The following is a 13,123-nucleotide window of genomic DNA, read 5'->3' as shown; positions in this document are numbered from 1 at the left end:
TCTGAATTGAATTTCTGACATCATATTAAAATCCAAATTCTGTAACTCTGTGGCAGAGAGTACTGTTTCTGGTTCTTTCTTTTCTGGTGAATTCTTCCTTCTAGTCATTTTGTCCAGTGCAGAGAGGCTGTTTAGGCGGGCTGAGTCAAAAATATCAACCACGACCCAAGTAAAATATACCCTAGATGATTCTGAAGAGGTTAGAGACCAGAAAATAAAAGAAAAAGAAGAACAGAACAAAATAAAAGGACCACTAAAGTGAAAAACAGATTTTAAAACAAAGTAGTAAAAATAAAAAGCCAAAAACAAAGAAGAAGAAAAAAGAAAAAGAAAAAAAAAGTAAAGAAAAGAGGAAAAAGAGAAATAAAAGGGGGGGGATGGTGGTGGTGAGGAAATGGTAGTGGAGAGAGAATATAGTCTACCTGAGGGGTCCTAGAGGGTGATCTTCTTGGTTCTGAGTGTATTTTGTTCTGTATGTTAGCAGATGCTTAACCCCAAATTTATATAAACCAGAAATACTTATATAAAGCCCCAACATTGACCACCAAAACATAAACAAGATAAAAGAGGAGGAAAGAATGGGAGGAAGAGAGAATTTAATCTCACAGAATGCCAACAGGGTGTTCCACTTGGTTTCAGGTGTATGCTGGTCGTGTTTTAGAAGGTACTAACTTCCACCACTGTAAAACAAAATGAGGCAGAAAAAAACAAAAAACAAAAGCCCATATGCCGTATATCTACCAAAATTAAATAGAATACATTGAAGGGAATCCAGAAGTGAAAAATATATCTAAGACATGTCATTGTAGAAATATGTAAGTCAAAAAGGAAAAAACTTGAAAATGAAGAGCTGGTAATATATTGTAGTTAAGGTGGGAAAAGAGAAAAAATATTGGAAATTTTAAATCTGATATAAAAATGAGTCATAATGGAAAAAGAAAAAAAAGTAAAAAAGGACTCTCTAGTTCTATATACTATTTTCCCTCAGTCCTGTAACTTTCCAGCACTTCTTGGTCAAGAACTTGTTCTTACCCTGTTCTTCCAGCTGGTCTTCTGGGGGAGGGTCGGCTGTGCGGGTTCTCAGGGCCTGGGCCGAGATGCCCCGCCCCCTGCTGGGTGCCGGGCTCAGTGGGAGCTGTTTACCCCATGAGGCCTTTATTCCCTGGCGGCCCTGCCTCAGAGTGATACAAGGCACAGAGTGATACAAGGAGGAAAAGCAACGCAGGCCACGGCTAGATTTCCAGATCTGGAGTCGAGCTCCCGGTGAGTAACTAAAGCAGTCTCCCGGTCCTCACTGGCCTAGATGCTCCCAGGGCCAGCATGGGTGCACTGATCTGCACAGCTTGTGGGGTGCCAGGAAAGTTCTTGCTGTCCTGCACCCTCCTTGTTTCCTCCTGTCCTGGGGGGAATGCAGGATCGACAGCTTTGTCCACTTGGGCACCCTGGGATCTGGGGCCAGTGCTGCTGGACCTGTGCCTACAGGGACCATCTCTCCCAAAGGGAACAGGGTACAGCCACCTCCCTCCGGAGCCAGCCTGCCTAACCAACTGGCTTCTCCCAAATGCCCCGGAGGGTTGCAGTTCTCCAGCCCTTTACCTTTAAGGGACCCCGGTTTGCGGTGAGCTTTCCCCTGCAAGCCCCTCCTCTTTTAGTGACTCTGGGAATCTTGAGGCTTCATTGTCCCTTCTGTGATTCTGCCCAATTTCCCTGCTAAGCACTTTTCTGTCAGGGAAAACTCTGGTGCGGACTTTTAAAGTTCCCACTTCTCCAGGGCTCAGCTTTCCTGCCCTGGAGGCTCTCCCCGCTCCGCTTTAACCTGGCTACTGGTGGCTCCCCTCCCCCATTTTATTCTTTTTTTACCCCCCACCTTCCCACCTTGTTAGAGGCAAAAACTTTTCTCTCTGTAGCATTCCAGCTGTCCTCTCTTAAAATCTCAGGTCGAATTCATAGGTGTTCAGGATGTTTTGAAAATTATTTAGGTGTTTGTGGGGCCAGGTGAGTTGAGGACCCCTACTCTTCCACCATCGTCAACATGTAATATCTTATAATGGCAGTATCACTTTGACTTTGCTCTATCCAAGAAAGTCAAAGTCTTCATGTTAACTAGTTTTCAGGACTTCCATTTATCCACTCCTCAGCTGAACCTTAGTGAAATGTCCATTTACATACTACTTCAGGCTGACTCCGCTGTGAAGTCCATGTGGTACCAATCCTCACATCTAATCTATTGCATAGCTCAGTAATATCCTCTACTATAAAATATATTTGGAATTAAACTATGGACTTATACTTTGATCGTCTATCCTTATTCAAGTGATTCTACATTCTTTTCTGTATTCTTTATTTGTTTTAAGCCATTACACCAATAATGTTTATATAGTTGGGATACAAAAATAAATTTGAATATTTGATTATCCATTGGACCTGTAAGTAACTTTATAGAAGGCATAATTGGGAGTGATTTAACAATTATACCAAATGGTAGCCTTTTTATTGTTTTCACCTTGATTTCCCAGACAGCTTCATATTTTCAAGTTGTGATTAATAACATCTAGAAAATTTAGATGAATGATAAGGAATATAATTTATCATTGAGTGATAGAATGGTGGACCCTTCTTACTGAAGGAAGAAACTAATGGAAAAGACAGGTTGGAGTGACATGTAGACCAGTAAGGGTTTGGAGCCTTAGAAAATGAAAGGTTTAATTAAAATGACTCTTGGCTATTTAGAGAACATATCCATGGGAAGATGAGGATTAGGCAAGTCTCTCAGGTTGCTGCCCTTAGGATAAGAAAAAATGGTAGGATCCTGGAGGCAGCCAAAAGAAATTCAACCAAAAGGATCAGTGAGCCAAGAATGGTAAATTGGGAAAGAAATATGAGTTACTTCTTAACCCTCACTCCTGCTCTGACAGTTTCACATCCACTCTACAGACCTTAATCTGAAGTTGCCTATTTACTGTGATATTTTCTCCTTTTAAAGTATCCCTGGATGTCCATTTCTTAGTTAATCTTTTTATTTTGAGATAATTGCAAATTCACATATAGTTGTAAGAAATAATACAGAGAGATCCTGTGTTCCTGTAGCCAAGCTTTACCCCAATGGTGGTATACTGTAAAATTGTACAATGATATCACTACACATATCAACATTGATACAAGCCACCAATAGTATTTATTATTTATTTATTTATTTATTTATTTATTTATTTATTTATTTATTTTAGTATTCATATTTCTTGAGTTTTACTTGCACTCAAGTATGCATGGACAGGTGCTTTAAACTCTGTACATTTTCACATCTGTGCATGTGTGTCTCTACCATCACAGACAAAATGCAGAACAGATTCATCACCACAAGGATCCACCACTATGCCATTTTAGAACCACATCCACCTACCCCACTCCCTCACCCTGATCTCTGGTATCAATTGCTTTAACTTTGTGTATTCAAAACCGTTATAGTTAATCATTGTATCTGAAACCCTTTGAGATTTGCCTTGTTTTTTCAACTCAGCATAATTCCTATGAGATTTACCCAAGTTGCTGCATTTATCAACAGTTTATTTTCATTGCAGAGTGGGATTCCATGGTACGGATGTACTACAGCTTGTTTAACCCTTCACCCCTGAAGAACAACTGGGCTGTTCTCCCAGATGGCTGTGTTTGACCATTACAAATAAAGCTGATATGAACATGTACACATAGGGTTTTGTAAAAATATAAGTTTTCATTGCTTTGGGATAAATGCCCAAGAGCCCAGTTGCTGGATTGTATGCTAAGCCCATGTTGAGTTTTTTTTTTAAAGACTTATTTATTTATTTATTCATGAGAGACACACACAGAGAGAGGCAGAGACATAGGCAGAGGGAGAAGCAGGCTCCTCGAGGGGAGCCCAATGTAGGACTTGATCCCGAAACTCTGAGACCACACCCTGAGCCAAAGGCAGATGCCCAGTCGCTGAGCCACCCACGCATCCCCCATGCTAAGTTTTGCAAGAAAGGACCAAAATGTTTTCCAGGCACTCTGGTCTGTACTATTTACATTTTCCCCAGCAATGCGTGAGTGATCCAGTTTGTCCATATCCTCACTGGCATTTGATGTTGTCACTATTTAAAAATTTTAGCCATTATGATAAGTGCATAGTGCTAGCTCATTGTGGTTATAATTTGCTTTTTCCTAATGGCTAATAATGTTGAACATCTCTTCATTCACCTATTTTATTTGCCTGATGCTTATGTTTATTCTGACTCCACCTAAAAATATTAGGAACATAAAGGACAGGAGATAGAATTATCCTTAAAAAAAAAATAGCCTGCCAGATTTTGATCCCCAAACTTAAAGCGAAGAGGGCTCCATTATTTATTAGAGTTCTAATATCTGTTTCTAAAGCAAGGCCATTTTAGTCAAATGCAGTCACCCCTAATTGTAATAGCACTCTTTTGAGCAAGATTAAAGGACTGAGGAAATTTCTTTTTATTGAGTTTCAATTTTGTATTAGGAAGCACATCTTAATTTTAGGCATCCTTTATGAGTTATCATTGTTATACATTTTATTTGAAGATATTCTGATTGGCCTCTTTAATCTGCAGTCATCTGTTTATATACTAAAAGTACATTCATTTCCTATCTCTTTGCAAATGTGTTCAGGGGCACTTGTTTGTTAAAGAGAGTGCATTTACAAATGCATTTTGTTTCATTTTTAGATTATTTTTTAAAAGCTGTAATACTGTTTAGGCTCTGAAAATAGCTAAATGCAATTTTGTTTTCTTCCCAAATGGACATTTTGTCTCTTTCCTTTAAATGTTTTCCCTTTATCTTTAACAGGTTGATTTAGTGAACATTGGAAGTACTGACATAGTAGATGGAAATCACAAACTGACTCTTGGTTTGATTTGGAATATAATCCTCCACTGGCAGGTAAGAATCCTGATGAATGTTTTCTTGTTGTGAAAAATGTTTCTGATTCTTCCTTTCATTTTTATTCTTGACCTGCAAAACAGACATATATACCTCTGGCAATACAAAGCCCATCTCCATAGCACTGCCTTTTAAATGGGCACGACTGACGTCATTTGAGATGGGATGGATCAGCAGATTATAAAACAGATTCTAGAACATTTGCAGGAATATTTTTCTAAATTTTACTTCAATGTGTGGAGATGAGACAAAAAAGACCAATCTCATCAATAGGTTAATAAGACTATTTTTTCTCAAATATATGTCTTTTATAACCCACCTATGCATGAATCTACAGTTTTGCAATAAACTGTTAATCACTACCAAATGAATGAGACTGTGAATTTTTTGTATTCTCAATATAAATTAATGCCAGTAAAAGATTAGTGGGGGATCCCTGGGTGGCGCAGCGGTTTGGTGCCTGCCTTTGGCCCAGGGCACGATCCTGGAGACCCGGGATCGAATCCCACGTCGGGCTCCCGGTGCATGGAGCCTGCTTCTCCCTCTGCCTGTGTGTCTCTGCCTCTCTCTCTCTCTCTCTCTGTGTGACTATCATAAATTAAAAAAAAAAGATTAGTGGGATATGATTATCTATATATATATGTTATACATACAAATTAACTTCATAATCTGATTTGGGAATTGCATTTTTTTTCTGAACACTCAGCAAAAGGTTTTCTGAATGTGTATATATATGTTGGACCTCTGCAAAACAGATCAAAGGTCATTTGGTTTTAGTTAAGAGTATGCATTTTTTCAGTCAGACCAACATGAACTTAAATTTCAACTCCCCCATTTACCATCTTATACTGACATTGGGTATAATGAAATCCCTTTTGGGGCTATACTCTCTTTTTTTTTTTTTTTTTTTTTTTATTGGTGTTCAATTTACTAACATACAGAATAACGCCCAGTGCCCGTCACCCATTCACTCCCACCCCCCGCCCTCCTCCCCTTCTACCACCCCTAGTTCGTTTCCCAGAGTTAGCAGTCTTTACGTTCTGTCTCCCTTTCTGATATTTCCCACACATTTCTTCTCCCTTCCCTTGTTTTCCCTTTCACTATTATTTATATTCCCCAAATGAATGAGAACATATAATGTTTGTCCTTCTCCGACTGACTTACTTCACTCAGCATAATACCCTCCAGTTCCATCCACGTTGAAGCAAATGGTGGGTATTTGTCATTTCTAATAGTTGAGTAATATTCCATTGTATACATAAACCACATCTTCTTTATCCATTCATCTTTCGTTGGACACCGAGGCTCCTTCCACAGTTTGGCTATCGTGGCCATTGCTGCTAGAAACATCGGGGTGCAGGTGTCCCGGCGTTTCATTGCATTTGTATCTTTGGGGTAAATCCCCAACAGTGCAATTGCTGGGTCGTAGGGCAGGTATATTTTTAACTGTTTGAGGAACCTCCACACAGTTTTCCAGAGTGGCTGCACCAGTTCACATTCCCACCAACAGTGTAGGAGGGTTCCCTTTTCTCCGCATCCTCTCCAACATTTGTTGTTTCCTGCCTTGTTAATTTTCCCCATTCTCACTGGTGTGAGGTGGTATCTCATTGTAGTTTTGATTTGTATTTCCCTGATGGCAAGTGATGCAGAGCATTTTCTCATATGCATGTTGGCCATGTCTATGTCTTCCTCTGTGAGATTTCTGTTCATGTCTTTTGGGGCTATACTCTCTTGCTGTCAAAACAGAAAAAAAAATAATTAACATGTATATTTCTTGTCAGGATTGAATGAGAGAATATCTGTAAAGCACTCAGTGTAGTACATCATTGTCACCATAGGTGTATCATATGAATAATTTTGATTTCTTGGAGTTTTCTACTCATATTTTAAGAATCTGGAGGAAAATTGGGATGTCTGGTCTTTTACTAGCAGTGATTAATTTCTTTATAAAACAGATTTTTATATGTAATTTATGTATCATAAATTCACCCATTCTAAGTATAAAATTCAAAATGTATCAACTGGTTTAGTTCTCTTGCCCAGTGCCTCTCAAATTATTTTGAGTAAGGAACAGTTTCCCCCCCCCAATCTGTCAAAGCTTTTGGGATTTTTACAGGGTTGTATAATCATAAGAACAATCTAATTTTAGCATACTTCCACCAACCTAAAAACAAATCTTGTCTCTTTATAGTCACTCCCCACTCCAAACCCCAGCACTGGGCAACCATTTATCTGTTCCTATGTCTGTCTTTTTGGATATTTCATGTCAATGAAATGATATAGTAAGTGTTCTTTTATACCTAGTTTCTTTCACTGAACATAGTATTTGAGGTTTATCCTCATTGTAGCAAGTATCTCTACTTCATTTAGTAGGGTTGACTTAACTTGAATTGTACTTTGCTCCTGCTCAGAGTCAGTAGGGTAGACCAGAGGTTACCTATTCAACTCTGCAGTTGAAATGAGCCCCATATTGACCCAATTGACTCCCCTACCTTTTTATTCCAAATACTCGGAACAGGCTCAATCCTAATTCACAGCCACATGGGAAGAGATAGAGGACAGCATAGTGGATGACAACAGAAAATAGACCATAAGAACCACAAATGAACCTGAGATTCCCAATTCTGGGCTTTTTCCATATAGCAATGGTATCAAGTGGAACCAGCAAGCCAACACAGGACCCTTCACCAAACTGGTTTACTCCTGTTGCTTTGTCTTGAGAAAAGAACAGTTTTTCCCTCTTTTTCATTGTAAATTATAATAAAACTGAAGCATTACAAAAATGAAATAAAAAGACACACAAAACCCAAGTCATTTTATAATTAAACTCAACAGACATATGTAGGACCTTGTAAAATTGTTGCAGAAGTTTCTAATGGACTATCAATTGATTTGTCTTATGGCGTGGTTACAAATGGTTCATGGAGGGACCCCATCTTGCAGAAGACACTAAAGTTGTGTAGATGGAAAAGTTAGGCATGCACAGAGACCAGAAGGCAATTTTAATTGTATTTTTCATCCAGACTATATTTCATAGACAAGCACTTTCTTGTTTTCTCAAAACCCTTTCCAACTCCATCTCAACTCACTGCAATATAGTTTCAAAACTACCCTGATACTTTTTTCATTTGTTTGTGAGCTTGCTCATTTTTAATAATTAACATGTGGAGGGGCTTTCACATTTGGGAATATCAGAAGGAATGCTTTTGTAGTCTTTCCTTGTCTGAGACCTCTCTTACAGTCGTCTGTTGTTTTACTCCTGTGTCCTTGAATCACCATATCCTTGTGATTGCAAGGATGTAGACTCTTCTCAGCCTCTGCCTCTTTATCTTATCTCTCTTCTATCACACTGCTTGGTCCTTTTAAAACTACTAAACACACTTAAAAAATTCTTCCTGCTCAGTACTCTTCATCATAACCCATTGAATCCTAAAAGGTATTTTCACCAAGAGTACATATTTGCCTTCCTATCAAGTAGTCAAAGAAGCCCTTGAATCTCAGCAGAGATTAAAGGACACTCTGGCCAACCTTAGGTATTTTCCAGATCTATCAGATTGAGAATGACATTAAGAGATGGAAAGATGTGAATCTTTTGTTCCAGTGCCACATACTATGTTATTAATAGTGCCATGGAGGACTTCTCTTTGAACTTGTAAAAGGTCAGGAATGCCTACCCTCTCTTTCCTATCACTGTTTTTCCAGTTTCCATGTACATAAAATTGTTAGCCTGAAAAGTAATGCCTATATTGAGGAATAAGCAGCTTGAACAAAGTTGTGAAGTTGACGGTTTGTGTTTGGCATCTTTTTCTTCCTTCTTTTTTAAGTGCAAACCATCCTTTTTAGGGTGGTCAGTTTGGTTCTGACAACCAGCTGGAGATACAAACATACCCTGTTAACAATGGTGTGCTCTCATAGGTCAGATCTGACCTTTGCTGGCTAAGTCAAAGGAAATATTCAAATCCAGGGCTACTTTACACTGCAATATTTATTTACTTATTATTTGCCCATCATGCAGGAGAAAAATGGGTTTTACATTGACGGAAGACCTTGCTGTAAACTGCCTACCTAGTATCCTGTGTGCATTAGTCTTCTTCACACACAGCCTTTCTTTGTAGAAGAATTATCCCTACCCGTCTTTACTCCTACCCCTTCACCATGACTCCTTTCCATCACGGGATGGACTGTGGGAAGTAGATGTTGAATTGAGCAGGCAGGACATTAATTGAAGCATACCTTTGGGACCAGCACTTGAGGAGGGAAGAAGTTAGCTGAAGGGAGAAGCACTGAAGCTATGATGTACACCCAGCCACAGTGGTTTTCAACCCCACTGGGAACTGGGAGCTAGAATAGCAACCTTTTAGTGTGGTTTCTCAGTGGGGCTGACATGGTTGGGTCTTTTTTTTAACATTTTAAAAAGTATTTTATTTATTTATTCCTGAGAGAGAGTGAGAGAGAAAGAGAAAGACAGGCAGAGACACAGGCAGAGGGAGAAGCAGGCTCCATGCAGTGAGCTCGATGTGGGACTTGATGCCGGGTCTCAGGATCAGGCCCTGGGCCGAAGGCAGTGCCAAACTGCTGAGCCACAAGGGCTGCCCCCATGGTTTGGTCTTTATACCATTTCTCTTCATCAGTTCCTAGATCTGGGCTGCCCTAGGAAGGATTTGACCTTAGGCGACAGTCCCTGAGAGGACTCACAGGTGCAGGCTGTGACAGCTACAGCAACAATCTGTTCCTTGAACGATAATTTTGGTGGTGCATCTCCATATCCATCATGCCTTCTTTGCCCTGTTAACTCCTAGTCATTTTGTGAAATCACTGCTCATAGACATTTCAACTTTTTCCTTTTAAAAACAGATGCAGAGCTGTATGCACACACACTCATGCACACATTTGTTTAAATTGATTTTCTTTCTTAGGGCCTATAAGCCCAAAGGATGGGAAATCTTTCCACTTTAAGACTCACCTTAGGACCAGCTCAGTGTCTGATGGAAGATTGGTCCTTAATAAAGATTTCTTGTTAATTGTCTTTTAGGTAGGGAAAGAATGGATCATCTTACATTTCCCTTATTATTATTATTTTTTTCTTAGTAGCATTTGTACCCAAATAGAAGAAGCAATACTAGTGAGGCTGAGGATGATAAGCTGAATTAATGACATAATGATGCCAAAGGAGTTTTGGATTGAATGCTGTGTTGTCCTTTAACATTATGTGCATAGAGGGCAGTCTGGCCAAGCATTTCACAAATGAGAGCCATTCATCATGGGAGGGTTGCCTGATCAGTGCAAATCACCACCACTGAGCCAGTGTGTGCTGAGTCCAGCCCGAGTTCAGCACAGGACACAAAATACATGTCTTGCACTTACTGTGCATGGAAGTTGTGTTGTGCCCCTTATAACTTTAGAATGTGATGCGAAAAATAATGTATCTTATATAACTATTTGACCTATTTATTCACTGAGTAACTGACTAAATAAGCAGGCCAGGAAGGAATTAAGAAAACTGGATAATCTACCTCTAAATAATAGATTTGGCTATCAAGGGATGGTGATAAACATATGCAAAGATTTCACATCTTCAAATCATTACCACATTTACAAAGCATCATCTCAAATCCTTTTCAAGTATTTTAAAGTTAGATTTAAGTCTACCCTAAAATTTGCATCTACTCTTTCATAAAAAGATGACTAACATTGAAGATGTTAAAATATGTATTTTCCCCGGAGGACCTTGTTAACTTCTACATGGATGAAGAAGCAAAATAAAATGTCATATTTAGAATACGCAATAAATATTCATCATCTGATCAAATGTTGGTAGTATATGGACCTTATGCTTTCCAAAGAGAAAGCCCTTGGTGGCAAAAACTAATCACGTTTACTTATATTTTTCCTTCAGGTATATGATAAGGGTCCTGACTTATATTTAAAAAGCTGCCTAGTAATTTTGCCTTTACTAGGATATGTGGACGGTTCTATAATGTGGTGTCACTGCATTCTTGAAAGCTAGAGAAATGTTTAGAATGGATTTCTGCATCAGATTCGTTAGAAGAATGCAACTTGGAAATACAGCATTGCACAAAGCCTACAAGAGAATCGAATGTGCAGAAATTAATAAAAATAAACTCAAGAGTCTGGCCTTTTTGTCCTTCCCCCAAGGTCTGGGTTTCCACTTCTCTTCTGGCTTTTGCGAGAGAGGGGAGGGAGGAGCAGGCTCGTGGCCCGCGGAGCCTCGTGACCCGCAGACCCTCCCCCCGCCCGGAAACTAGTCTAGAGCCTGGGTCCTTCCGGTTCCGCCGGCCACGGGGGCGCCCTCTTCTGCTCGCTCTGAGGTCGCCTCCTGCTGGCGGGGTCGGGGGTCCTTTGTCACCCGCGCTGCGTTGTGTCCTCAGCAGCCACCTTCCGGTGCGCTCCCCGCAGGACTTCTGCAGACCCTCCGCCTCCGCTGTGCCGATGCCCTGCGGCTGAGCGACAGTGCGAGGGCTCGCGCTGGCCCTTGATGGGCTTCCTACGCAGGGTCGCGGCGGCCCTCGTGTCTGCCGCCATCTCTGTTGCAGCCGTTGCCAAATCCTCGGACGGGGCTTTCAGCTCAGCTGGGCAGGGTTGGCTTCTTTGCCACCATCCTGCTTGCAAGGGGCTTCGCCGTGACCTTTAACGACTAGGCCAAATTCCTCAGGCGAGGAGACTCCGCAGGCGACAGCCAGAAAGGCAGAAGAAGAAAGTGCCGATGCCAAGCCCGTTGGAAGTCCGGCCAGTGCCCAGGCAACCCGGGCCACACGGGCCCTCACGCCTGCAGCCTGTGGCTGGAGTGCGGCCATGGGGACAGTGTGCGCCGGGACCGGGGCTGTGACGTCTCAAGGAGCAGCGGTGGAAGCCGCGACAGAGTGGCCCGCCCACAGTCCCACGGTGACCTTCCTGAGCCCAGTACACAAAAGGACGCCGCTTGTCCTAGCACCACCTCACCACTCTGCGCGTGAGGGCATCTTGAATGGACCTCCTCTTTTCCCGACCTCTGCCTCACAACCCTAGGCCCTTAACCTCGCTGCTGAAAAAGAAACACAAGGGGGCAGAGAAGACAGCCTGTTACCCCGTCCCGGGGAGCATTTCGTGCTGCAGGAGGAAGGAGGGCGGGGTGCGAGGACGAGTAAGACAACCCTCCAGGCGCCAGTGGTTTTCTGTGCATTTGGTGACCCTGCTCACCCCAGGGACTTTGTCGACAACGATCCTTCCAAGGTTCTTTTGTTCAGGGAGTGTCAGGTCCCTCTTCATTCCTGAGGCAGGGAGAAAGCTGACCTTTGCCTTGTCATCTAGGAAAGAGTGGGTCTCCGTGATCATAACTGACACTTCATGTTTTTGGAGACCGTGGCTTCTTCAGTCTTATTCTTCTAAGACTGTTTCATAGAAAAGCTCAGAGATTAGCTTATCAGGTCCAAAATATCAAGAACACCCTGAAAAAACACTGACAGTATCCTGTGTCGCTGGGCAGGTAGGTCTAGCCAAACACTTCTGGGGGGCCACCGGCACTGTGCTTCTACACACCAGAGCAGGTCTCTGACCACCCCTGCAGAGGTGGGATGTGCCTCTTGTGTTCATCTAAGGACCTATGCTGTGTAGGTACCTTCAATGGGATTTTATGACATTTTTTAAAATACAAAAGCAGCTTCTTAAATGTCATTTCCTGTGACCTGAGAGGCCTCACAAACGAGCCAGAGTGCTGCACCATGTTTTGGGCATTTGTAACCTTTGTCCTTCTCTTGCATGTGAATCTCTTTCCTGAAAAAAGCTGTAACAAACTAAACCAGACTGACTACAAAACAAAAACAAATGAACAAAAAGCCCCAAAAGCTGTGTACATTCACAGCTTTTAGAGATACTTTCTCTTTCATTGTTTTTGTTCATTTGTTTTTTACTTTAAATAGGTAAACTCATTTTTCTGTTCTTTTTTCATTTTGATCAGTAAACATAATTTGCATTATTTTAAGTTATAGTATAAACCTATACTCTTTTTCTTACTCTTTTTTAAAAATTTTATTTACTGTTTTCTCTTTTTTTAAATTTTATTATTTATTTATGAGAGATACACACACACACACACACACAGAGGCAGAGACACAGGCAGAGGGAGAAGCAGGCTCCGTGCAGGGAGCCCGATGTGGGACTTGATCCCGGGACTCCAGGATCACGCCCTAGGCAGAAGGCAGGCGCT

The 13,123-nt window shown here is 41.3% G+C and overlaps 1 protein-coding gene across 13 annotated transcripts in view; it reads left to right on the top strand.

Moving 5' to 3' along the window:
• The window catches only part of DMD (dystrophin), a 2,170,621-nt gene that overhangs the window by 504,012 nt on the left and 1,653,486 nt on the right, over positions 1–13,123 (top strand). For 12 of the 13 annotated variants that reach the window (XM_025439443.3, XM_025439430.3, XM_025439477.3 and 9 more), the window contains one exon: positions 4,828–4,920. In XM_025439443.3, the coding sequence (XP_025295228.1) occupies positions 4,828–4,920 (93 nt within the window). Of the gene's footprint in view, positions 1–4,827; positions 4,921–12,257; positions 12,404–13,123 lie in introns of those variants that run through there. The other variant, XM_025439478.3, reaches the window with a different exon arrangement.

This window comes from Canis lupus, chromosome X (assembly GCF_003254725.2).
Source record: "Canis lupus dingo isolate Sandy chromosome X, ASM325472v2, whole genome shotgun sequence".
Classification (NCBI taxonomy): domain Eukaryota; kingdom Metazoa; phylum Chordata; class Mammalia; order Carnivora; family Canidae; genus Canis; species Canis lupus.
This window is presented reverse-complemented; position numbering and strand designations above follow the sequence as displayed.